Genomic DNA, 24,956 nt, shown 5'->3' on the forward strand with positions numbered 1-24,956 from the left:
GCATTTAGGTGATTCAAGAACTTTTCCCTTCCACTTAGTGGTTTGGTATATGGATTTTGTAAAATTAGCAGCTAAAAGAAAGCCCATTTGAGAAGTAAGTGCAATCAGCCTTAGAGGTATGTATTACAGTGCTTATCAGCAGAAAGTCATATGTCTTCCCTCTTCACTGCCAAAAGAAAAAAAAGCCACACAAAAGACTGCAAAAAGAAGGCAGTGGGGGATTTTTAAAGGGTTCCCTTGACTGGTTTTCAGCAAAAACGGCTGACTGCCCAGCAAGAGAAATGTGACTTAAAAATTGCAATCCTGTCTGCAGCATGACAGCAAAAATTCTCAACTTTTATTAGATTTAAGTAATTCCTTTGTTTCTTTAAGAAATCAAACTTTCTTAAGCCCATTATAAGTGACAGAGTACACTGACTGGTCTTGCTGGAAACAGCTATTCTGCATCATTTCCCTCCCAATGTATTCCTCCTCCCAAGTTTTATGCACTGTAAGTCCCCAAAACTACATTCATTGTCTAATTGCCTCAAGAGGCTATGCTGTAGCACATGAAAACAGGATTAGCATTCTTCTCTTCTAAGTGTTTTCCATATTACTGCTTAGCACTCTCTTGCATTTCGTTACATTTCAGCTGCAGAGGGTGGCTCATCCCACCCTCACCACTTGGACAGGCACCAAAATGACACTGTGGGCACCACAGGGGCTGGCAAACTGATAACCCAAACAACATCAGGCATGTGAGTGTGCATGGGATGCCTTCTGTGACTGTCCCACTCGCCTCTCCACAGAGCTCCCTACCCCACAGAAGGGACACAGGGCCCTGGCACACCCAACTGTCTGACTGCTTGAGCCCAGGAGCAAAATTTACTGAAGCACTGCACTCCCTTGTCAAAGTGCGCTGTAAACATAAAAATTACTAATTTATCTAGAGAATTAATGAAGATTACTAATGAACAGGGGGCATCTGAGATGAGTGATATTTCACCTCTACAGCTGTGGTTTGCAACTAACAACCCTGATTCACCTGAATGCTAATAAAAACAGTAGGAAAACCCATATGAGATGCAGGTACCAATAAGGTCAGTGCCTTCCAGGGAGCATTTTGACAACGCCCCCACAGACAATCCAGAAAGCCAGCAAGAGCAGTGAGTCCCAGCTGTGCCCTTAATGGGAGAAGTCTTGTGGGCATCACATCCTGCTCTTGCTCCATGCACATGGGAACTGCATCACTGCATGTGCACATCCATCAGGCAGTTCAAGGTGCTTCCTTAAACATCCCAAAGTCCCCCCATGCTGGCTGAGGGGTGTCACTGACTGAGAGGAGGGGACTTTCCTCCTACCCCAGATGGCTCCACTTCCCCCTGCCAGGGCAGCACCCACAGTTGACCAGCACCTCCACAACACAGCTCCCTCTGAGCTTCCTTTCAGCTGCTTCTTTTATGGTAGGCATGGGTCATTTTGATAATCAAATTCATCCTGCTCATAGTTTTTTCAGAACCTGAGATTGAGAACTTTAGCCATTGAATTACAAACAAAGGTCATAACCAGCAGTATTGCAGCTGATTTCTGGCAAAGCTGAGTCATTGGCTCAACCTGGAGAGAGATCTGATGTCTACCTTTGTACAGATGCCTCGTACACCCCGCTGTCCCCAGCAACAGATTCATCAGACACTGCAGCAGACACACCTGCCACCTTCAGTGCTGTCCCTCCAGCTGTGTTTATACCTAGCAGGAAAGCACAGAGGAAAACCAAAAGCAGGTGTTAATGAAAACAAACTGTCTGGATAAGCAGCAGCTTTCCTTCTTATCCTCCCCTTGAATTGCATTTTTTTTCCCCTGCCAGGTATTGTTAAGCAATAGCACATTTCTGAAGACTCGGGGGACACAGGTAGGGCAGGCTGAGCTCAAAGGTGGCCTTGAAGTGAGGGAATGTGCCAAACTGCCCTGAACAACAAAAAGTCCCAGGAAAACAGGAGGAACAGATTGTGTAGTGGAGGTGAGAGAGGGTTTCATTGCACAGTGAGTGCCCCTTTACTCCCTGGGCACAAGGGAGTAGTGCAGTATGAGGGCTGAGATTATACACAGTGTGTCACAGCTGCTTGCCCTGGCACCTCTCTGGGCACAAGTCCTTGCAGGAGATGCCAGGAGAGGCTTCCAAAGCCCTGGAAAGGCAGAGAGGTACCCATGACATGATGAGCAATGTTCAGAAGCAGCAGGACTTCTAAATTCTAGTGAACTTATAAATATGGACCAACAAACCAGCTCCTACTTCAAGGCACCCTTAGGCAGGCAGCAATCACTCTGTCCCAGCCACCCAGAGAGCAGGGGCTGGGCAAGCACTGTTGAGCTGGTTCTGGCCAGGTTTGCATCATGTGGAGCTGCATATCTCACCTAGAGAGCTCATACCAAGAGGGGAACAGCAAAAATCCACCACCTAAATCCAAATGTTTGTGTACACAGGACAAAAGACAGGTCCAGAAAGACCAAAAGCTGAACATAGAGAGAAAGAGATGTACAGGATTCAAAAGAGCAGTCACATGCAGGAGTACAGGGAAAAGGAGATAGGGAAGAGAAACCTAAGAAGGTGAAGCAAGTTTTGCACAGAGGTGTTATCTCACATAGATTTCCTGTGCTTCAAAACAGGGAAAGATTCTCCCTGCAAACCTGCAAATTCTGCATCTTTACACATTTCAGTGGAGAGGAGCTGCAGCCAAGAGTCTGGAGAACTCCATCTGCCAATGTGGCTAACAAGTGCTGGGCCATACCCAGCTCTTGGCTCTGATCCTCAGGGATGTGGGAGACCTGCTCCAAGAGTGAGGAGGTGCCATGTGTCACCCTGGGAGCAGCTGGAACCCCACTGCAGCAGAGCAGTACACTCCTCTCCAACAGCCTTTTGTTTTTCAGAAGTGGTCCTTCTTTCCCACAGACTTAGACAACCACATGCCCCCAAGCCAACATACGGTTCCAATGCATATTTTCTTTATTACAAAGCAAGTCTGGGTTCTCGTTGGTTTTCTGGGGTTTGAGTCTGTTTTTTCAGATGTTTTTTTTTTTGGTGTTGTTTTCTTCACAGTCTCACAAAGCCACTTAAAGAATTAAATCCAGCTTTGAATAAATTGTTGGAAAAGTGTGCAAGGCTTATGGAATACCATAAGGACTTGTAAGGACATAAGGACGTGGAAGCCAACAGTAGAGGGTGCTACAGGTAACCCCAATCCTTTGAGACACCTGTGCCATTTTGGGCCCATTTATCCATGGACTTTTGGACACCAAAAAATGGCATTTCTCATCTTGGTACTCCCATGGAGCCACTGGACAGAAATAGAAAGTCCAGACCTTTTCCCCATATGTCAATCCACATGAATAGAAGTTAGCACCTGTATCACAATGTATCAGTCATTAACTGAAACAAATGGATCCATTTGACACTGGCATTCCCAGTTTAATCCATCCTCCCTCCTGCCACCTGCCAAGGCCAGGCTCCTGCAGTGCTGTGGATCATAGGCTGTGCTAGAGGTACGTGGGCAGGGTCAAAACTTCTTTCCTCAGTTCTCCTTCATATCTCCTAGTCCATGGTTTTAATAGGAAAATCACTTCTTCCGCACTGGCTGGATTCCTAAATCTGATTCTTGGAGTTTTACACACCAAATGCTGCTCTGGGAATCCCTTTACATCCCTTACAGGACTGGCTCCCTGGGAAAGGCACTGCAGGTTGGCCTCCACACACCAAACTGTTCTTTCCCCCTCAGTTCCCAATTCCATGGAGTCATTCCAACACAGAAAGCCTCATTCTTGACCACCTCCCCCAGCACCTCAGGACCAAGGGGGGAATGCAGAAGGGCACAACAGTGAAGTGAGCTCTGTACAGCAGAGTGTTACAGTGTAAAGCTGAATAAAGATAAATAGTTCTCTGACAACAATTCCAGCCACCCCTTTCCTTACTGGTTCTGCAAAAGACTCAGAAAGCTCAGCCTTTTCATGCAGCCAATTAACAAAAGATTTGGACTTTCAGCTTTTAGCCTTAAGTCTCTGAAGAGATATTACACTAATAAGAAAGTTTATGGAACAGTTCAGAACTGACTCAACTCTCTTTCATTTTTCCAAGCAGGTAGATAACACTCCCTGTGGTGTTTCATGATTTTTTGCACTCACATCAAGAATTTGAAGTTTTCCCTTCTCTTTCTGCAATGGCCCTTTAAGAGCCATGTCATGCACTGTCCTCACCTCCAGACCATTTAATCAGAGAATGCTGGGCTCTGCCAGATTCCAGGTTTTGCTACTGGATTCCCTTAAATTGATCAGGTGTTCTCCAGGTGAGAAAGGCAACCTTATTTCAGTTTCAAAGCTAGAGGAGGTTCTGCTCTAGCAGAAGGCAGCAGCAAAGCCCTCAGCCATAGAGCTCAGCTCTGCTTCCATGACATGTGAGCATGCTTTGCCCAGGACTGACCACCCCAGAACCAGCCCCTGCATTTTGGGTTACACTGAGCCCCCACCCCCAAAATGCCTGAGGAGTAGAATCTCATCCCGTTATTGCCCTGAAATAAACTACTTATGGTGATTATTTTGTCTGCTGACTGGCTAACAGCAGTAATCACTTAATCTGCTTAACACCTGAGCTTTCACTTTAACAGCCTTGGCATATCTTGAAGAGCTAAAAAGGTTAAAACTAATCAGCGTCCAGTTCTAATAAGAATAATTAGTGTTTCCTACTCAAATACATAATACTTCTTGCTTGTAGGAAAATGGTAGCTCAAAGGGAGGACTTGCACTTGTGTTTTTTATTGTGTTTTAAATAGCGTCAGCCTTCTTAATGCAGAAGGTGGTGATAACATGGTACTGGTTCCCTTTATTCACACAGGCTGTTCAATAATCCCACGAAAAACAGAAACAAACTGTGCTGCTGGTTTACAGGACTGCAGCTTGCAAGTTTATATTGCCTTTAAAGCTCTTCCTCACTGCAGCTACAAATCCAGTCCTTTCACTCATTGGATTTAACCCAACAACAGTCACAAGGGCCTCAGACAGGCCCTAGCACTGTGCCCTGGCTGTGCCAACTGCTTTAACCCATCCATTCCAAAAAAGGATGAACCCTTCCCACCCACCAACAAGCCATATGCATATATGAGAACATCCACTATCTCTAAATGTCTTATTTTATCATGCTTACAATCTAAACACGTTTTTGTTGCTAAGAGACCAAAACAGCAGAATTCAAGCACAGCCTTGACATGTCTGCTCAGCTGAAATTAATAAATTCATTGCCACTGATTTACTGGGAACCAGAGCAGGATTTTATGCATACCGAGGTGGTGGGGAAGGATTATTATCACTATAATTTGTTAACTATTAAGCTAAATGGCTTTTGCAGCCCTCCTCAAAAGCTTGGTCAAAAACTTTGCATCAGTATGGCACTGTGTGTCTCCCAGACCCAAAACAATACATGACATTCTGAATAGTTTAGTGCCAAATCAAACCAGGAATCCCACCATGACCATCTATATTTGCACATGAAATCCCTGTGATTTGTGTGCGCGCACATCTGTGTACAATAAAAACACACCTAAATCAGTCTCCTGCAAGACTCATTCGATCAGTATTTTTGTGTACAAATTAAAATACCAACCCTCCCTCCCAAACAAGACAGAACACAGAGCTGAAAACATTTTTCAACATAAAGATAACAAGATGACAGACAGCTTCTGAAACACTTGCTTCTCAATGCTTTATGAACTACATTAAATATAAATGCATGCAGTGCATGCTAATCTTTTCTTACCATACCTTGACCTAGATGTTTATCTCCTGCTCGAGGCTCTTCCAGTCTACAGTTGCCACTCCCAGTGTTTAGGGTGAGTTCTGACAGATTTGCACTTATCTCTGCATCATCAAAATCCATATGGCTTGAAAAGGCATCACCAGTTAGGAGTGGGTCTATCACCAGTGGAGAGCAAGGCGGGGATGGAGAAGAGAGAGATGACCTTGGGGACAGTGATGTCATGGATTTGGGAGTACCAGACAAGGACCTCAGAGCCTGCATGCGACTCGTGGCATCTGCTTTTTGAGTTTTTGCTACTTCATTCTCATGAATGGTGGTGATACAGCCTGATGGCCTAAACCCAGTGGCTCCTTCTAAGAGCAAGTCAAGCTTGTTTTGGTATTCTGAGTCCAACTGCTCCAACTGCTCCAGGTGCTCGTAGTAGAGATCAGTGAAACTGGCTGAGGTGGACGAATCCTGGCTGGAGGTGGCAAGAGATCCTCTGCTAGATGCAAGAGAACCAGGGCTGCTGCTCGAGGAGAGGGAAAGCATGCTGGTGGAGAGACTGAAGGAAACAAGTCAGAAAACCATGACACTGTATCTTCTGATTTCTCACGAAAACACTGCAATGTCACCACATCTCTCAGCCCACAGGGTGTTGCTTTGTTAGCTCAGGCCACACGCATTAGTCCCCAGAGCAACCCAGAACCACAGTCTGCACAGCAGGAACCGTGGGTCACTGCTCAGTGAAACAATATCCATCATACACACTTTTCTACTCACCATATCAGACTCCTGAGAGTCCTTGTTTAGCCAAAACAACTCTAATGAACAGTTTCAAACCAATGAAAATTAGTGCCATCCACCTCCTCCCACATCTCTCTGGAAAGTATCTATGGCTCCTGTTAATCTCCAAAGCAGACTGCAAAAACCAGCAAGGCCCATGCAAGAAGATGAAGTTATTGCAATGAACTGTCTGACCATATGGAAATTTCCTTCCATTTGCCTCAATCTTGGACCTGCAGCCAAAAGGCAATATCACAGCTGCCTGGAACTGGCCCTCAGAGATCACAACAGCCAGCAGTTCCCAGAAAGCTGTCAGGATTTATCCATGTGAAAGACTGCTACATGGAATCCAGGGCCAAGAGAGCAAGGGAAAAAGCTGGGGCTGGGCTGTGAAATCAATTCACACGCCTTATTTATCCCTAGAGTTCTAGGTTCAGAACATAACTGACAACAAAATTAATTTTAAGCAGGTGCTGAATAGAAGTCTGTTCAGATGAGAAAGTCCAGACACCACAGCACAGTTTTCTGCTCAGGAGACCCAGCAAGTATTCCAGTGGTGACTACAACATGTACCATCTCTAGAAATTCCATTTAAACCAAGACTCCTGCTCTGCATATTGAAGACCTTGGTTATTATTGACCCTCACTTCAGATAGGGATTAGCTATTGAAAAAATTCTGAATATGTGTAAGTGCCTTAAGTTGCCCCACTGAAAAACAGTGAGATATTAATACGCCTAATAATCCCTTCTTTATTATTTATAGGGTAAAAGCTGGAAGCTATATTTGTATAATTATGTCCATGACCTTATGAGAAAAAGGCAAGTATGCTGTATTTAGTATAATTTTGGCAGAAAATTTCTTCTGACAGATGTGCACTGCAGCACATTTGCTCAAAAAAGCTTCTGATAGAAGTTTTTGCATATTGGCAGTATATACACATCTGTTGAAGCCTAATGAATTTACAGCTTTTCAGTGTACTTTACTATGAAAAGGGAGGGATTTTCAATTAGTCTTTTCCCTGTCAAAAAACTGGGCTCAATTTCCTTTTGTACATGCCCTTGAATGCCAGACATTTTGCATTATGGGGTTAATAACAAACACTTATTCTTATGAAGGAGCATGCCAAGAACACTGGGCACACGGTTAGGAAGAAATTAGTTTCACATGCTTCTTGATCACCTCATAAGATCCCTAATCAGCTAGGTGAAATGAAAATATGATGCATTTCCACTGCATAAAAGCCTCACAGATAGCTATTCTCCATGCTGGCTTATTTACATGTCAGTCTTGCACTATGATTTCTTTCCAGTCTTTTCGGTGTCATCTTCACAAAATGAAACAGAATCCAAGTGGAGCAGAAGCTACAAACAAAGTAAATTCAGTGCACACTGGTAGGAAAAAACCTCAAACAAACAAAAACCCCACAAACTTTCTTGCTATCAGAATGATAAAAAAATACTTTTAGCAAAATGATTTGGCCTTAGTGCCTGCAGCCATGCATTAGTCTGGAAATAGCAATCCTGTGTTCTTCCAAAACTAAAGCCTGAACTAGAAGCCATTCTTTACACCATATGAACCACAACAGATTTGGGAATATCTCTATATATTGTCCACAGTGCAAGCCGTAGCACACTTGGAATTAGAGAAATCTAATCATTCATCCATTAATGTGTAGTTGCATTAGTGAGATTCCCTCCACTTGCTGTCAAGCTGTCTTTAACGTACTTTATTCAGTAATTCAAACTTTAGTGAATAAATCTCAGCTCTCTCTGGTCAACTGAATATTACTGGAAGAGAAGGGACTGTGCAAACTCCTGCTGTGAGACAGAGGCATCACCAGGAGGTTGAAAAGCACCCATCTAAACTGACCTATGATCCCAAGGCTTCTCCTTCCCCTGACTACACAGAGGACTGTGGTCACTCCTGGGACTGAAAGGCCTTTCAGCCCTCAGCTGGGAGCTGGAACTGTCAGCAGAGAAAGGCAGTGGCACCATGTGCAGCAAAAGCAACCCCAGCTGCTGGGAAGGGTCACCTACCTCTTGAGCTGGGTGTGCAGCATGGCCACCAACCGCGTGGTTTCCTCCAGCTCTCGGACAAGCTGATTTCTTTTGCTGTTCAACTTCAATCTAAGAGAAGATCAAAGGAGATGAGCTAAAGCAGCATTTACTATTTTAAATAAGGAGTAAAGGAAAAATCTACCTTTAGGCTGTGAAATCCTACAAAAGTTGATAGGAATACCCAGGACAGAATTTGGTCAAGATCTGTAACTTTTTACCAACTTTAGAAACTTTTAAAATGCAGAACTCAGTCCAGAAAACATTCACAACAAGACAAAATAATTACAGCTGGTACCACAGAAGTTAATGTTTCTAGGATCAGGCCATAAAAGAGCTGGGCAGATTTTACTCACTATACACTATATTCCTGTAGTTCCAGTGCTAATAAAAGCATAAATGTCTTAATTTCCTTCCACTAAAGTCTATGGGACTTTAGTGGAAGGAAATTTGATTTAGTTATTAACCATCTCATTACAGCTTTACATTATTGTCTTTAGCAGCATCTCAGCTTTATTTCCCACCTGAACTGGTTTGAGACAAACACATGTGCTCGTGGGTGCTCACACGCTAACTGAACAGGCCTCTGGACACAAAATCCTTCCCCATACAGGGGCTATGTCTTTGGCACTCTAGAATGTGATCAAATTCCCAAAAATCCCAAATGAAGGGGTTCACCTTAGGGCAAAACCAGAACCATTTGTCAAACCACAGATAGTTCAGGCAGGTAAAAGTCTCATGGTCAAGACATTTACTTTTTTTCCAGCATGATAAAACCATGAAAAGCCAATGTAGAAATTGGTGTCAGCTGGACAATGACCATGTAGAAGAAATGAAAATATGGAGCCAAAGAGAGAGTGAATGCAGTATGCCTATATATGTTCAAGAGACTGCAGCTACCAGAAACACTGCTGAGCCACCCTCATTAATGCATCCAGACTGTAAAACACCTGTAGGCAATGCCTCATGCAGTATTCATCCTCACTGTACATTCCCCTGAGATCTCCCCCTGCAACACAGGTAAAATTAGGGAAGAAAGTTGGCATTTTTTTCAGCTAGTTTAGATTCACAGGATATTCCCTGCAAGCCCCACAGCCCTGTCAAATACCAGATCCTACAGGAATCACATACAAGGATGCTCAGAACAAACAGCAAATTTAAGAAATTTAAAATTCCATCTGCTGACATTTACCAATGTCAGGCTCAGACTGCACAGCAAGTGTAGAAGCTGCTGCGAGGTGCTGGCTGCATACAGAAATGTTACACTACACCAACACTACACTGGGCTATTTTGAGCACTCTTTATATTCCCATAAAGGATCCACTGTAGGAACAGCAAGCTTTCCCCAGTGGCACAGTAAGCCTTGCAGATGGGTTGTTTGGGAGTTGAGTTCAGAAGCTCTCTGAGCAGAGTGTCCTGGGAATGTGAGGGCACTGCTGTGGGCACTCAGCCAGGGGGTGCTGGTGCTTGCCCCCAGTTACCTCTTGTCCAAAAAGGGCCTGCCCTGTGCCCACTAACCTACCTCTCAGTGAGAGCTTTGCTCTGAGTGTCTCGAGCAGCCTGAAGGTCTTCCTCCAGGCGCCTCCTCTCTGTCTCCAGTCTCTCCACCTCTCCTCGAGTCCATTTTCTGGGGCTGATAAATCGCATTTCCTTCAAGAGCTCCTCCTTCTCATTAATCAGGATCAGACGGTCCCGCTCAGAGTCCAGCACGCCAGGCCAGGCCTCGCTGTCAAGCTTAGCCAGCTGGATTTTCAGGTTTGCTATTCTGCAGGGGAAAAAAAATGCAGTTATTCCCTGAGGAGTGCTTGACCTCCTGCTCCAGACACACAGAGGTGCACCATGACCAGCCACACCTCCCAGAGCCCTGAGGAAAGCTCTCAACCCGGAGCTCTCAGCTCCAGGACAAACACCCTCATGTCCCCCTGACCAGAATGGTGCCAAGTGCTGGGATGTGGACAGGAAGAATGGGATTTTAACTCACATTGGTTCACAATGGAAAATGAAGTTTCTGGCTAATATGCAGTGTCCACAAGACAGGGAATAATACAACAAAAATTCTGGGTGTCAGAAAAGGTGATCAGATATGGTATAGGTGTTTCATATGCATTACAGCTCTGACTTCAGAGTAGTTTGTGTGGAGGGTATGATGTGATAAATACCTACTCTTTAATCACTTTTATGGAAATAACTGCGTTCTCCCCATGTACGATTCAGATAAAGATCAGTGGTTAGTCAAAAGCTTAGAAACTCTTTTTTGTCTTTGCAATGAGGAAGTGAATCATATCTCCATGCTGCTGCTGCAGGAATCCACCTGTTGATTCAACAGTAAGCACTCTGCACACATTAAGAAGCTACTTCTGGTGCAACCTGCACCTGAGGATGTGAGGAGCTGGAGAGGCAATGTGATCCTACCAAAATCCTGAGCTCCTTATCTGCACCAAAATCAAAGCCCATGTTCATTACAGATATCACTCCAGATTTCAGGTAAAAGCCTGCATCACCAGTCCTTCAGCAGCACACCACAGCTCAGGGAGGATGATAATGACTAAAAGCAACAGCAATACAGATGTAAAATTATCAAGAGCTTTGATTATCAGAGGAGGAGAGCGCAGCTTGTGGCAGGTAAGGAGGCTGCTCACTCTAAATATCTGCCTGTTCCCAATTTCCCGACTATCTGACCTGCTCAGCTAGGTCCACAAATGATCAGTTTTGCAGTGCAACACAGAGAGAAGCAGAAAACCAGCAGCAGGCCAGGATACAGAACCAAGGGCAGTAATGCCAATTTTCCCAAAGGAAGCTGCTTCCTTTGTACTCACTAACCTGCAACTCCTCAAGACCTGACAGGCTGATACAGTAGTTTGATGAGAAACAACAGAACAGATAAATCTGAATTAGAATTACCAAGGACCCGTGTTTCTGAACTCACACAATCCAAAAAATCAAGCGGGAAGCAGGGAATGGGAAGGACAGAATGGGCTGGGATGAAAAAAAATTTGAAAAACTTAGAAGGCAAACAAGAAGAAAAAAGTACTTTGTAAGATATTTGCAAAAAAAAAAAAAAATCATCACTTGACTTAACATCAGAGAGGCAAGGCATATGTGCCTCTTCATGTGATGAACTCAGATTAATCTCTCACTTGGGTTTAGCAAATACATAAGAAATGGAAGTGACATGTAAAATGAATGTCCAATATGCTTCTCTTTGAAAAGGGCTTTGTGATCTGGTGACAGACTTACTGGATTAAAATAGGCACAGCAAAAAGCTGCAGGTACTAATGTGGAGTCATCTCTCTAGAATTTGGTTTATGCTAGTGTGTGTTTCCTCCAGCAAACCAGCACACAGGCAGGCACAGAGCAAATTCAGTGCCAACCAGCAAAATCAAAGTGTGTGGAGTAAGCAATAAGATGCAGATCTGGGCAGCAGCAGCTACAAGGCTCCTGAGTGGCCTTGAAGAATAAAGCTTTGTCTTCCAAGCTCCAAGAGGAACCTGAGCCCGAGAGCCTGTGAAGGATTAGGCTCACAGACACTGACCTGCCTCCACCACCACAGGAGACAGACATGAGATCACCCTTCTGAAAAGAAGCATCACTTTCTGTAAACCCATTTCCCACAGCAGGTTGCTTACTCTAATAAAGTTCCATAATTGATAGATATTCAGCTCAACTATTTTTAGGTTTTCTTAAGAGCTGTTTTGTTTTTGAGTGCCTGATTAAGTGCAATACTGTGCTCCAACGAAGAATTAAGTGGCATTAATTCATAATCCAAGAATTCCTCAGTGCATTTTGAAGGGATATGAGTCTAAGAGGATTGGCTGGCATTAATCTGATCACTTTTGGCATACATTTGCATGCATATGGCTTTTCCACTGGAATTTGTTCTCCATGCATTTCCGAGTCTAAAAGCTTTGTTAAACTAACCTCCAGTTCTACCTTTGGTACACGATCATTATTTTCCTCCTTCTCAGTTAAAATGAGGTTTATTATTCTATTTTTCCAATAAAACAGCACCATCTCAAAAGAAACACATTGCAGAAGGTCTGCACTTGGCTGAACACTCCAGCCCTTCAGCATTCACTGCCTGAGTCTGAATCAGTGCTGAGCCAGGCTGGGCTTGCAATGCTGGCCTCAGGTCTCACCCCCTTTCTGAACGGCCACCAGACTGAATATACAGAACAGGAAGCTCAAGTTTCATTTAATTGATCTCCTTCTACCTAGGAAAGGCAGTGAGATGATTTATTCATTGTCATAACAAGGCTCTTTTTTGTTAATTAGGGAAAGTTAGTACTTTCTATTATTATACAACACAGGCATAGCACATAACATTTTTAGTGTCTCCAGAGATTGTTCAGAGCACATGCATCTCCAAAGGAGCATAAGATGAGTATTTGCAACCAGTAATTAACAATCCTGTACCAGATAAGCTTCTGTTCTTGAGGAAAAAAACACAAACTAAGTGGAAGGTGTGGTTTAAAAACTGACCAGTGAAATACCCACCATTGTTGTAATGTTGCTTAATGTGACATTAAAGTATTTCATTTTAGGAGATTAAAAAAAACACACTTCTAAAATCCCTGAGCTACCACCAGTCACACAGAGCCCAAGCTGAAAGTTTAACTGCTGAAGAAATCAGAACAGTGCAGGGTGCAAGTGCTACACAACTGAGGTACTGCTATGTGTCTGAAGTTGTACAACATAATTTAATTGCATCTCTGATTACATTTATGCTGCAGCAGCTATCTCCTTGCTGAGATGTAGCAATGACAACCTTTTTGACATGATACCACTCTCAGTTTTGAATATTATTAAGCCAAAGGTTTGTCACTCTAGCTGCCCTCTGTCTTTTTTGGGTTTTATAATACCTGCTCTAGGGGTCAGTTATCTGCCTGAACTGTGACAGGAAAGGAATTAGTGGTGGGAAAGGGAACTGTCCTGGAAGTTCTGGTGTGGTCAAGTTCAGTCAGATATTCACCCACAGCTGAGCTGTAGTCTGGTCCACAGCAATGGTGCAAACAGTGTCTGCCAGAGCCTGCTTTCTAAAGCACCAGCCCCTTACAGATCTAGTAGTGCTAAACTAATTCATATGAGGACCAACTTGATTTCAAACCTTAAGTTTTAGCTTTCTAGATACTGCAGAGCTAATAAAACACATGTACTTCCATCACTTGGCTCCTTCACAGTTCGTGCGTGGGCAAAGTACAGTCTTCTATTGTGTTTTTGGAACATTTTAATGCTGCTGTGGGGACAGGAAACACTTCAAACATCACAAGGAAGAATTTTCACAGGAACAGAAGGTTCCTTGTGAGTCACTATATCCATAGTATTGTTCCAGCTTTAAACCAGTTGAGGTATTTGTTTCTGCAGCTCCTACTAAACACTGTGCCAAAACCATGGTACTTTGATAGCTGGAGATCTTTCCATTTTATCATCAACTATTCATGTCCATTTAGAGTCATCTTTCCTCATGAAAATGTTTTTTAAACTTTGAGAAAAAACTACAGATAACCTAAGACAAACATGGGGTATGAGCAGCAAGTATTCTTTAACTGCAAGTTATGTTGTATGCTCCTCATCACCACTTCAAATGAACCAGAGTGCTGTCTTTATAAAGTTCTCTCTCTTTATAAAGAGCATATTAAAAGAGCAGGCTTGTCATTATTCACTTGCCCCTCCTTGGAAAAGATACAGGATAAAGGAAGTGAATTCCTCTTCAATCTGAATGTGTAAAGTCAGTGTGAATTAAACTGAAGGCTTCAGCAAAGCTTAAAAGTAAAAGGCAATTTTAACATGCCAAATTAACCACTGCATCTGGAATGGTATTTTTAATGTTGCTTTTAAAAGTCACTGAATCATTTGAATGTCAAGGTGGTTTGGCAAACCTTGGACTGGCAAAATAAACAGTTCTGATAAAATTGCTCCACCCAAGATTGTGGCAGAAGCAGTTGGGCACACAGTTTTTGACAACTGCCACAGACACAGATCAGATTTTATGCCACTGAGAAGCATGGCCTACTGGCCACTCCAGTACACCAAAATGAGAGCATTATGAGTAACCTCAGCCTTAAGGCTCTTACTTCTAACCAGAGGCTGGAGAAAAAGCTTTCTCTTTGCATATATCCCAAGCACAGATTGTACCATGCATCTGAACTTTGGTATTCTGGAGTTGCAAAGTCCTCTAGAGCAGTTAAAAGTGAAGAAAGTCACCACCAGCAGTAGTTACATCACTGAACAAAGACTAGGCCAGCCAAAGTCTAAGCAATATTTCTTGGTGGTTTTTCATTTAACTATGCAGTTGTGTTAGCTATTATCTATTAAAAAGTAAATCCTGGAAAGCTTTTGCTTAAATTGGCCTGTTAAGTAGATAGAATATTTTTTAATCTATTCTTCATTCATTTGAGATCAGAGGGCAAAGGTGAAAACTTACATTCTTACAGATAAGCTCTGGAACTGCAGCATTGACCATATTTTGATGCAAGGTGTTAACACAATATACATTTCTCCTTATCACACTTAGGCACGCAAGCATTCATTCATTTCAAACAAGGTAAGGAGATGCCTTGCAGTACAGTCTCCTTATTAGGAATGGGGAAGCACTGGCAACAGGTAGCAGAACCACTTATGTCCCCATAGGTGTGGCCAGACTGAATTCTTTATGCATTAGTCATGCCTTAGTAATTTATAGGATGGTTATTTATTTCTTGAAAGATAACGCTGGCTCAAAAATGACCACATTTACTTAGCAGCAATGCTGGGTTTCAATCTGGTGGCACCTCTTGTAGTGAAACTTCTCCTCAGAATGAGCTGTGTGACAACCAAAGAGGGCAGTGGGCCAAAGAATTACCTTCTCTTTGCCTCTTCATACTGCAGCCGCAGTCGCACCTTCTCGGCCAGCTGGTTACTGCTGCTGCCCACAAACTGAGACAAAAACACCACATCAGCAACTTAGCAACCATTCCTCCTTTGATATTCCCTTGACACTCTTACAAGTGACACTTGATCTTAGTCATTTCCTAGTTAAACCAATCATAACACAGGAACATGATGCACTTAAATACATTTTTCATAATTTCTTCAAATACTTAAACCCCAACAAGATTCAAAGGCCCTTTCTGGCCTTAGAAAGAAGAGAAAATCCACCACATCTGTCTTGGGCTTCTGTTTCTACAAACACACAAATACCTTTGCAATCCTTCATCTTAAATGCTCTTTGCATCCTTTAGTGCTGCAGTGCATTTTGGTTTGGATGACATGTTGCTTTGGTTGTAAAGTCTTAAAGACAAGGGACATCCCACCATGCCCAAATCTGCAGATCTTTACTAACATGTATGGCCCTGACTGCAAGTGGCTGCAAACCTCTAAGTAAAGGCTCACAGGAGAGGCTCTGTGCGTCCTGTGAGAAATAAGATGTACCCCCAGCACTGATCTAGTCCTTACCAAGGCTGGACCAACCTGGCACTTCTGATCTCCCTGCTTGTGTGGGACTGAAGGTTTATGAGCACTACAACTTTGGTGGCATCAAAATAGTGGCACATAAGCTGTTGTTGTCACTTGTAACCCAGAGAAAGCCAAACACTCTTAGGGGAAGAGTCCTCATTGGAGCTTAGCCCCATGCTACTCAGTGTTTCTTGTCTCATTGCTATAAAGAGCTAAAGGAGTGTTTGTATCACAAGAAGCTACAGGCAAAAATCAAACTTCCTTCCCTTTTATTGCTACCTGGGTTGCTCTGATAGAGACAGTGTGGGGAAATATCAGAGATACATTAACACTGCACACAAAGTCACACTGCAGTTTAAACCAGGAGAAGCTATGATTTCACAAAAACTTGTCCATGCTTGGAAACTCATGGTAAGGTAGCTCTACACACAGTTCAGAGGAATGTCTCCATGTGCACAAGGCTTCTCACACATTACTCACATTTCCTGAAACATCTGTCTGGGAGCTGACATCCAGGTACTGCCGGGGTAGCAGAGGGCTGGAGCTTTCCACAGACATGCTGCTGGCCCACAGGTCTGACTGGGATCCTCTGTCATTCACAAAGCTGTCTTTTAACCTGGCTAAGCTCTAAAACCACAAAAAAAAAAAAAAAACACATGAGGTGAGCTCATTTCTGCCCAAAGCACATCAGCAGCTACAGTAACATCAGCCTAACCCCATGACTCAGATCTGACCAGGTCTGCTGTGCCCACTCAGACTCTGCAAACCTGAGGTGGTCAAGCATGGCTAGACTGCATTTTATACTTCTCATTTCCACCATCTGAAGAACTACAGAGGCTGTGGTCCAACCACAACACAAAACTAGTTTAATAAAAACCTCAATTACGTATCTGAAATACGAAATACTTAAATTACTTCTCAGAAATTCAATCTTCTAGCAATGCTGACACAAAAGACTATAAAGTCATCTTGTTTCAATACCTGAATGAGGTCTTGTTTTTCCTTCTCCCCTGATGTGATGGCCTTCTTGAGAGCTTTCATTTCACTTAAAATGGCTTGTGCCTCATCAAGTTTGTAGCCACCTTGAGTGTCAGACATTTTCATATCAATTCTGTATAGAAATTTAAAAAACCGGTAAGGTAACACTTAATTACATCCCATTAATTGAATCATCCAAGATGCATGTGTCCTGACAGGGATTTTTAACAAAAAACCACTCCAAACTATAACAAGGACAGCAGAAGGAACAAAAGACCCCACACCCCACTGCCTAAGTTACTCAGCAGTACATTTAGCTAGAACTCCGATTTCAGCAATATCATCATCTCTTTGACTCCTTAGGGAGGACAAAGGTGCATACAAACCCCCAAAACAGTGTGTTAGGGCAGACTGCTACTAGCTGCCCTGTTCCTAACCTAGAGAGGATCAGCTTAGCCATCTATGAGAATGACCTTATTTTCAGTCATGATTTCAAAAACCAGGCACAGACTCACATGCACAGATGCATCTGCTTGCACACTTAAATTACAAGCCACTTCATCCTTCCCTTTTCTTGAAGGAATTCTACCAGGGTTGACCCTTATAACTAATATTTATCTGAAAGATGCCAGATGTTTAATCACACAAAGGCAAGTACCTGAAACTTTTCCTCCCCTTGCACTCCACCTCCTTTTTACCTCAGTGCCCTAAATCAATGGCTCTTATAATTAAGACAATGGGCTTTAGCGTCATCCATACTGAGCAGTACTGAGTAAAACAGAGTATCAGTTAACTGATGAGATCCTAGTTCAAAACCTTTTTGCCATGAAGTCAGTTCTAATGTGGTCAATCCCACACAGGCACTGATTTGAGAGAACTCCCCCATGGCTGTGTACTGCTTTCAGCCTAAAGATATCATCAGCAGCATATTTCAGCTTGTTATTAGGCAGCTATTTATAAATGTAGTGGGGGATGCATTGCAAGCCAGAGATGTTCTGAAAAAAAACTATCTTGAGAACACACTTACTTCTTCAGGGTTTGAAATCCATGCTCTTTGTACTGGAGCTCTTGCTTCATGTGAGCTACTTCTCTCTTGAGTTTATTAACCTGCAGCAAGGTGTCACATTTTTAGAATGCTATTTTATATATGAGTATTTAGGCACAGTGCTACCCATTCAGTTCAAAACTTATTCAGTATAGACAGGACTCTAAACAAAGTTTCCAGGCAATTAGTTCATCTCAAGAGCAGGAAACAGCCCTGACTGCCTCCTCATCAGGACTTTATCACTGGCCTGGGCTTTGTCCAGTAGCTGCTATCACACCTCTTAACAAGGGGCTCAAGGGAAGTTCCAGCCATGTAAGTGGAAAAATTGAGAAAAATTCAAAAAAGAGAGCAATGAAACACATGTCAACTTTGCTCAGAAATGTTTAAAACCTTCCCAGTCATTATTCCCAGCATGAGGACAGGAGTTACCCTGCAGCACTGGAAGCCACCCTCCAAGCTCCCCAGAGAAAAGGCCCCACTGCACAAGTAACACAGTAGGATGATAATCCATATTGTAAATGCTCTGACCCTACAGCTTGCTGTTTTCTATTCCTCCACAGAGGCCACACTGACCTACTTTACTTTAGTCCTTTCTTCCTCCCAAACTGAGCTCTGCATGAGAGCACACCCTCCCCTGCTGACAGCCTGCACTAAGCCCTGCACAGAACAGCTGCCAGTCCCTGGGGAGGACCCCAGCTCTCCAGCACTGCAGGAGCCAGCATGCAGCTCCACATCCCACAGCCATCCTGCCCTGCCAGCTGCCAAGCCAGGCTAGTCTAAGGGGGGGGGGGGGAACTGTTTTAAATTCCTAAGACTGCAACATTAGAAAATTGTGATAAACGACCTCCTAAATGGCAAAACTAGCTCTCCCAACTTCTTTGGCATCTCCTTTCAGTATTTGCCACGAGGTCTGGAAATACCTGAACATTACTTATGGCAAGCAAAGGTCCATTTGTTCTACTCACCCTGGATTTTGTAGTAGCAATCTCTGCTTTGAGGATCTCGGGGTCATACTTGGAACTTGACGAGGAGCCAGAAAGCACTGAAACAAATACAGAGCCAGTTCAGCAGCTCTGCCTTCCTCCCTACACTTTTACCAGCCCCACCACAGACTGAGATCTCCCATCACTCCTGCACACCCAGACCTCCACACATTGGGTCTGTTACCCAATTTCCACTGCTCAAAGACAGGGCAAGGCAATAGTGCAGTCAAGTACTCCACAAAAAGTGCAGACTGAAGGGGCCAAAACATGTCCTGCATCTCCAAAGTCTGGATTTGATCCAGGTTAACACACTTAACTCAAACTCCCAAACACATTCACTCCATTCAGTGGTGTGGCTTCCTGCATTTCCAAAGGCATTTAACAGAACTGAAGGGACAGGCATTGCAGGAAAGTTTACTTAATTTCTTTTTTTTCAGACTTCCTCACTGAGCAAACAATCCAGTGAATGTTTAGAAACAAAGAAAAGCAAAGAATGAGAAGAAACTGAAAAATGTGATGCAAGCCTTTTCACAGCCTTGAGGACATGACCAACCATACAATGTGTCACACCAGATTAAATCAATGTCCCATTAAGAGCAGAACTCTCTTCTCAGCAGCAGTTAAACCCTTCTGCCTCAGAAGGTACAGAAGCTCCCCAACGTGCAATGTTGTTAGAGGTAGCTGTAGGCAAGGGAGATATTCTGATCCTTGCAGCCATCAGTTTATGCCCTATAAAACATGGGAAAGCATTTCCAGTTATTTCTGTTTGGTTGTATTTTTCAAGACAGATCCCATCTCGCCCATGTAACTCATGTTCTCAATGCATTGCTCTGGGTAGAGTACTCCTAGAAAAGAGCAAACCCAGTTCTTTAGAGATGAGGGACAGCATCCCTGTCAAACAAGAATCCTTCAGTTGGCAGAAAACTACTTAAAAAATGTTAACACCAGGTACAGGATTAGCCAGTGGAATTCTCCACCATCACACATAACTCACAAGAGCAAAACAGGGGGAGGTTCTTGGCTGGCAAGGACACAGAAAATCTGCAATACTGAGGATTATAACAAAAATTCTGGAATACATGCAGGAAATAAATCCTGTTCTGGATATTTTCCAGCTCCTAACTAGTACAGTAAGGAGGAAATAAATACAGCATTCTATGAAGATTTCTGCACTAAATCTTGAAGTGACATTGGTATTGATGTGTTGTGACACAGAATATGGAGCACAAACTGCTGTTCTGCACACACAGAGAGGCAATCCAGCAGTGGTGACTTGGAACATGGCATAAAATACAGACCCTCTGCTCCCCTAGACCATCACTCAACTACCTGGGATATAAAACTACAAAAGAGCCTGGGAATACTATGCAAGATGGACCTTCTTGCCATGTTTCTGTACTTTAAACAGGGGAACCAAGGAAAATACCATGTAAGTTAACTTTTTCACACTGAGCCAAACACCACAATTGTAGCATTTGTTGAAGCCCATGCAGAAAATCTGCACATTGACTGCAGTGACTGAGCCACACACAGGAGTGTTTCACAACCTTTACCAAACAGGTGCCGGGCAGACACCATGGCTGAAACAAACTGATCAAACATGAAGAGTGCCATGGCACACCATCCCAGTGCTCCATCCAAGGACCAGCTTCGTGCCTTTTACTGTCCTACAGGGTGCACAGCTGAGGGAAGAGCTGGTTCAGAGCTCACTAGGTACTCACAGCTGGTCTGGGAGCCCAGTTTGTGCTCCCAAACATCGTGCAGCTGCCGATACTCCTGCTGGGCCAGCTCAAGCCTCTGCTGTTTCACTTGGTAGATCTCCTTCTGGGCAGCAATGGCCTCCTGGGCCAGGACAAGGTAATCCTTCAGCATGTGCTCCTGCTCCCGCCTCCATTGCACCCGAGGGTCCTCTATCTGAGTCGTTTCTTGGAGACAGAACAGAAGAAAGCAAGATCAACAGAATGCAGGTTTGTTCTGCTTCTTGGAAAAGCTCCAGTCTTTATGACATTTTAAAATAGTCTCTTGCCCCAACCCTGTGATAAAAAAGTTGAATAAAGATATTTTCCTTTTTTCTAAGGAGGTGACTGTTGATCCACAATTAATTCCAATGTGTTCTGCCATGCAGAATAGAATAATTCACAACAAAACTGTCATATAACTCTCCAACTTCTCTGCTGCTTGAAGCTCCCCTGGTTCTGGCACTTACAAATACCCATCCAAGAATTTGCATATACAGTTCTAAAATACTGACATTGACTGTTATCTTTATTGCAACTGCTTTATAACATTACTAATAAAATACCTCTACTATTTGATAAAACTTTCAGAAAATATCACTGCCTCATAACTGCATTATACTGCACCTGACAACATGAAAGCAATTACAACTCTGCCCATCCTCTTTGGCTGCCAAGTGCTTTTATTGCAGAGGGAAAAGAAAACCTGCTCATTCAGATTCCAGAGGCAAGTAAAAATAAAGTCTGATTAAATCACAGATTTCTGAAAGCATCTGAAATGACATTCTATGAACAGAATCTCAGAGAGGAGTAAACATTTCCTTTAGGGGAAGCAGGCGCAGCAGTAAATGACTGAAGGATATGGGAGGTGGAGTTTAGGGTAACATAGAGAATGCAGCAGTTACAGCACCTCCATCTCCATTACCCCAACACAACCAATACATTCCAGGTTTCTAATAATGAAAAAGGGGTAAGGTCACAGACATGCAGCTACCCTAATACTAACGAGGTAAATTTATTGTCAGTGTTTGTCTCTGTTCTGTGAAGAAGTGCCCAAAGCATTTTTCATTTCTATTTCAAGGCTATTAGATGTTTTTGTTTGGAGCATGTTCCAATATTTAGTTGACCAAGTGCTCTGAACTGTCTAAACTAACATGCTTGAATAAGGATGCCTAGTTACCACATAATGAATAATTAATAGAAAGGACTTGCTTGAAACTATCAGTGGGAATCTAATCTGCATATCTTAAGAGCCTCTTTAAATATTTAGTAAAAGCTGCCAGAGTGGAAGGTATGAGCAGCTCTTAAGTGAGTCAGGCATAAGACTAACACTGCAGTACACAGGATGTGGGGAAGAGAAGTTAGACAATATTCTTAGCAGCAGAACTAGAAATAAAGGGTTTACCCAAGGGATGGACACTCAATTCTTCTCACAAGCTGTCCTTGATCATGCTGAGGAGAAAATTAATTGGCTACTCCAGCCGTAAGTTGTTTCTAACAGTATCTCAAGACCCAAAAGAACATACAGCACTTCAAATTACATGGCAAAACTTGGAGAAGCCACCAAATGCATCAAAAAACCCCAATATAGTTTGGAGAAGCACTTTTACAGGTCCTGCAAGCAGAAGCAATATTTCAGCTGATAAAATATTAAAGCTAGGCCTGGACCTGAAAATATGCCCCAAAATAATATGAGAGAAAAGCAGCTGCTTGTACCAGCTGTAGGGGCCCTCATGGACAGCACTGTGGTCTTAGAGGGAGCAAAAAAAAGATCAGGAGGGCACAGAACCTATAAGACTGACGTCCCCAAGCTCTTGCCTTGATTCTTGCCCTCAAATCCCATTCTCCAGCTAACCATTACCCACACCCACATGAAGTAACCCTTTTCTCCACAGCTGAACCAGAAGGGGAAAGTCTGCTGTTACCCAGGGAGCTGCCCCCACATTCCCAGACATGCAGCTTCCCTGGACAGTCACCAGCAACTTAGACTTAGGGCTCTCTAATTTCCAGCATAAAAAGTATGTTGGCAAAGTGGCTGTGGCTCTTGAAGTCTGATGCAGGGCATAGGATCATAAATCTACCTCAATATAAGCCTTCAAGCCTGGTTATTTCCAGTTTTTCCTTAGACTAGCAGCCCATTCTCCCTAGAATCCCAAGAAGGATGGTAGAAGCTGCTGCAGGAAAATTCCTCTATTAAAAGCAATGAGGAGGAAGACTGCAAAAGCCTCCAATCCTGAACACCTCTGTGAGGTGGTGAGGCACTGCCAGTGCTCCAAGCCCATCCACGATCTGACCCAGGAGATGCTCAGCAGACAGCTCACAGAGAGGATGGACAACACACTGAGCCACACTGAGCTTTGTGTCCAGATTTATTCTAAATATTCACCTCAGCCTTTCCAGTAATCAAAGCACTAACTGTAACCCCTTGATTGCAGCCCTGAGCTTTGGTTTTCAAACATGTAAAACCAATCAACGAAAGTGTTGGCCAAGGGCTCTCACTGAGCCCAGCTACTGAGAAATGCATAATACATTCAGAAGTGAGATGAAAGAACTATAGAAATGCAGGCTGTTACATCATTTGTTGTCTTGTGAATTCCTTGTGAGTTTAATGTTGAGTTTGTCATAAATAAATCTGCTTGCTTCATGTTGGAGGAATGTAGGTTTACAATGCTTGCATCAGCATAATTTCTTTGTGCAAATCACACTCCAAAGTTCTCCCAGAGAGGCACACTCAAAGCTATGCATTAATACTTTATTAGGAATATTCTGGGTACTCAATTCAATTTAATTGTATTTATTTTCCCTCAGAGAGATGGTTACAATTGTTCTCCATCTTGCTTTTAATGGCTCCTGCCTTTAGATTTCATTTAAGTCTATTCTTGGGCTCATTTCTGATAATTAGTCTCAAATACTTGTGCAGTATGAGCAAGACCCAACATGGCTCCATTCCCTTCCCACCCTCAACAATTCCCTCCTGCCAGGGAATCTGCCAGAGACCTTGGAGAGGAAGAAGGTTTTGGACACTCTCCAGAGGATACTTCAACATGAACCACAAAGCTGAGCTGCTTGATTAGGTTAAGGTAAATGGATGTGTCTGCCCTGTTGTGATCTGGATTAGAGCTAGCACAAGAAACATGTCATGAGTTTGTTCCTCTTCTTTTAACTTTTTAGTTGGAATTCTCATTTAAATATTGAGGCCTCTGACATGCCACAGAAGTGGAAGTTTTTAAAAGGCACTGTCACTAAGCAGGTGTCAGCACAGCTGGAAGGCTTCTCTGCATGCTCCTGAATCCTGTGGTGCCTGGAGTGCCCCAGACCTTTGCATGTTCACCTTGCTCCAACTCCAATGTATAAATAAAACCATGTTTGGTTTGTCCCAGCTGCATTCAACCATGCAGGCTGGAAAAGGCCTTTAGGATCACTGAGTCCAACCTCAAACTTGACAATGCTGGAGTTTCTGCTAACTGAAACACTCCAGGGGTCCAAGAGGCTTCCATATCCCACAGCTTCAGGTCAAGGCTATTTTCCCAATCCCAGGCTGTGAAATGGACATCAGATGTGGTCTTACACACCTGTAGGAGATCCAAATTTGTGCCTTACTACTTAGCACCTTCTGAAGCAAAGTTTGTCCACTCCTCTGCCCTGCAGATCTCCTTTGTGTGATCCTGTAGACTTGCCTACCCTTTCCAATTTTCCAATAAAAAGAAAAATTAACATCTGTTATCTCACAGAAAAATAGGTCGGATGAGGCCATTTAAAGATATGTTTTCCTAAAATCACAGGATTTACATAAGTTCTAAATAAAAATATTTGTGTCACCTGTGGAAACTTATGATCTTTGTATTGTGGGGGTCAGTTAGAGCTCATGGGAAGAGGCTTTTTTCATTCTGCATTTTTAACACCCAAGTGAAGTTCCTAAAGCTTGGAGGGTGCAGTCTCAGGCCAGGTGAAGTTGTGGCAGTTTTGAAAAAGGGAAGGGTGTGAAGATGAAGATATCCAAGGGGGGAAAAAATCCACCACGAAAAAAAATGCACCAGATTTCCACATTTTTTATTTTTTTAAAAAATCATGTAATTAAAAAAAAAAAAAAGTTCTCAGTTAAAGTCCTAGAAGTAGATTTAAAAAACCCCACAACTTAAAAGCACTTCAAGGCACTTTTGTCTTCTAAAAGTTTCTCTCAGTATG

At 43.1% G+C, this 24,956-nt stretch overlaps 1 protein-coding gene across 1 annotated transcript in view; it reads right to left on the reverse strand.

Moving 5' to 3' along the window:
* Positions 1-24,956, reverse strand: part of WWC1 (WW and C2 domain containing 1) — a 66,677-nt gene that overhangs the window by 10,455 nt on the left and 31,266 nt on the right. The window contains exons 3-12 of the mRNA XM_030229170.2: positions 20,757-20,960; positions 19,018-19,094; positions 18,035-18,114; positions 17,011-17,140; positions 16,510-16,656; positions 15,437-15,510; positions 10,121-10,363; positions 8,580-8,669; positions 5,782-6,320; positions 1,617-1,725 (exon numbers count right to left, since the gene is read on the reverse strand). Of these exons, the coding sequence (XP_030085030.1) occupies positions 1,617-1,725; positions 5,782-6,320; positions 8,580-8,669; positions 10,121-10,363; positions 15,437-15,510; positions 16,510-16,656; positions 17,011-17,140; positions 18,035-18,114; positions 19,018-19,094; positions 20,757-20,960 (1,693 nt within the window). The remainder of the gene's footprint in view (positions 1-1,616; positions 1,726-5,781; positions 6,321-8,579; positions 8,670-10,120; positions 10,364-15,436; positions 15,511-16,509; positions 16,657-17,010; positions 17,141-18,034; positions 18,115-19,017; positions 19,095-20,756; positions 20,961-24,956) is intronic.

Source organism: Serinus canaria, chromosome 13 (assembly GCF_022539315.1).
Source record: "Serinus canaria isolate serCan28SL12 chromosome 13, serCan2020, whole genome shotgun sequence".
NCBI lineage: Eukaryota > Metazoa > Chordata > Aves > Passeriformes > Fringillidae > Serinus > Serinus canaria.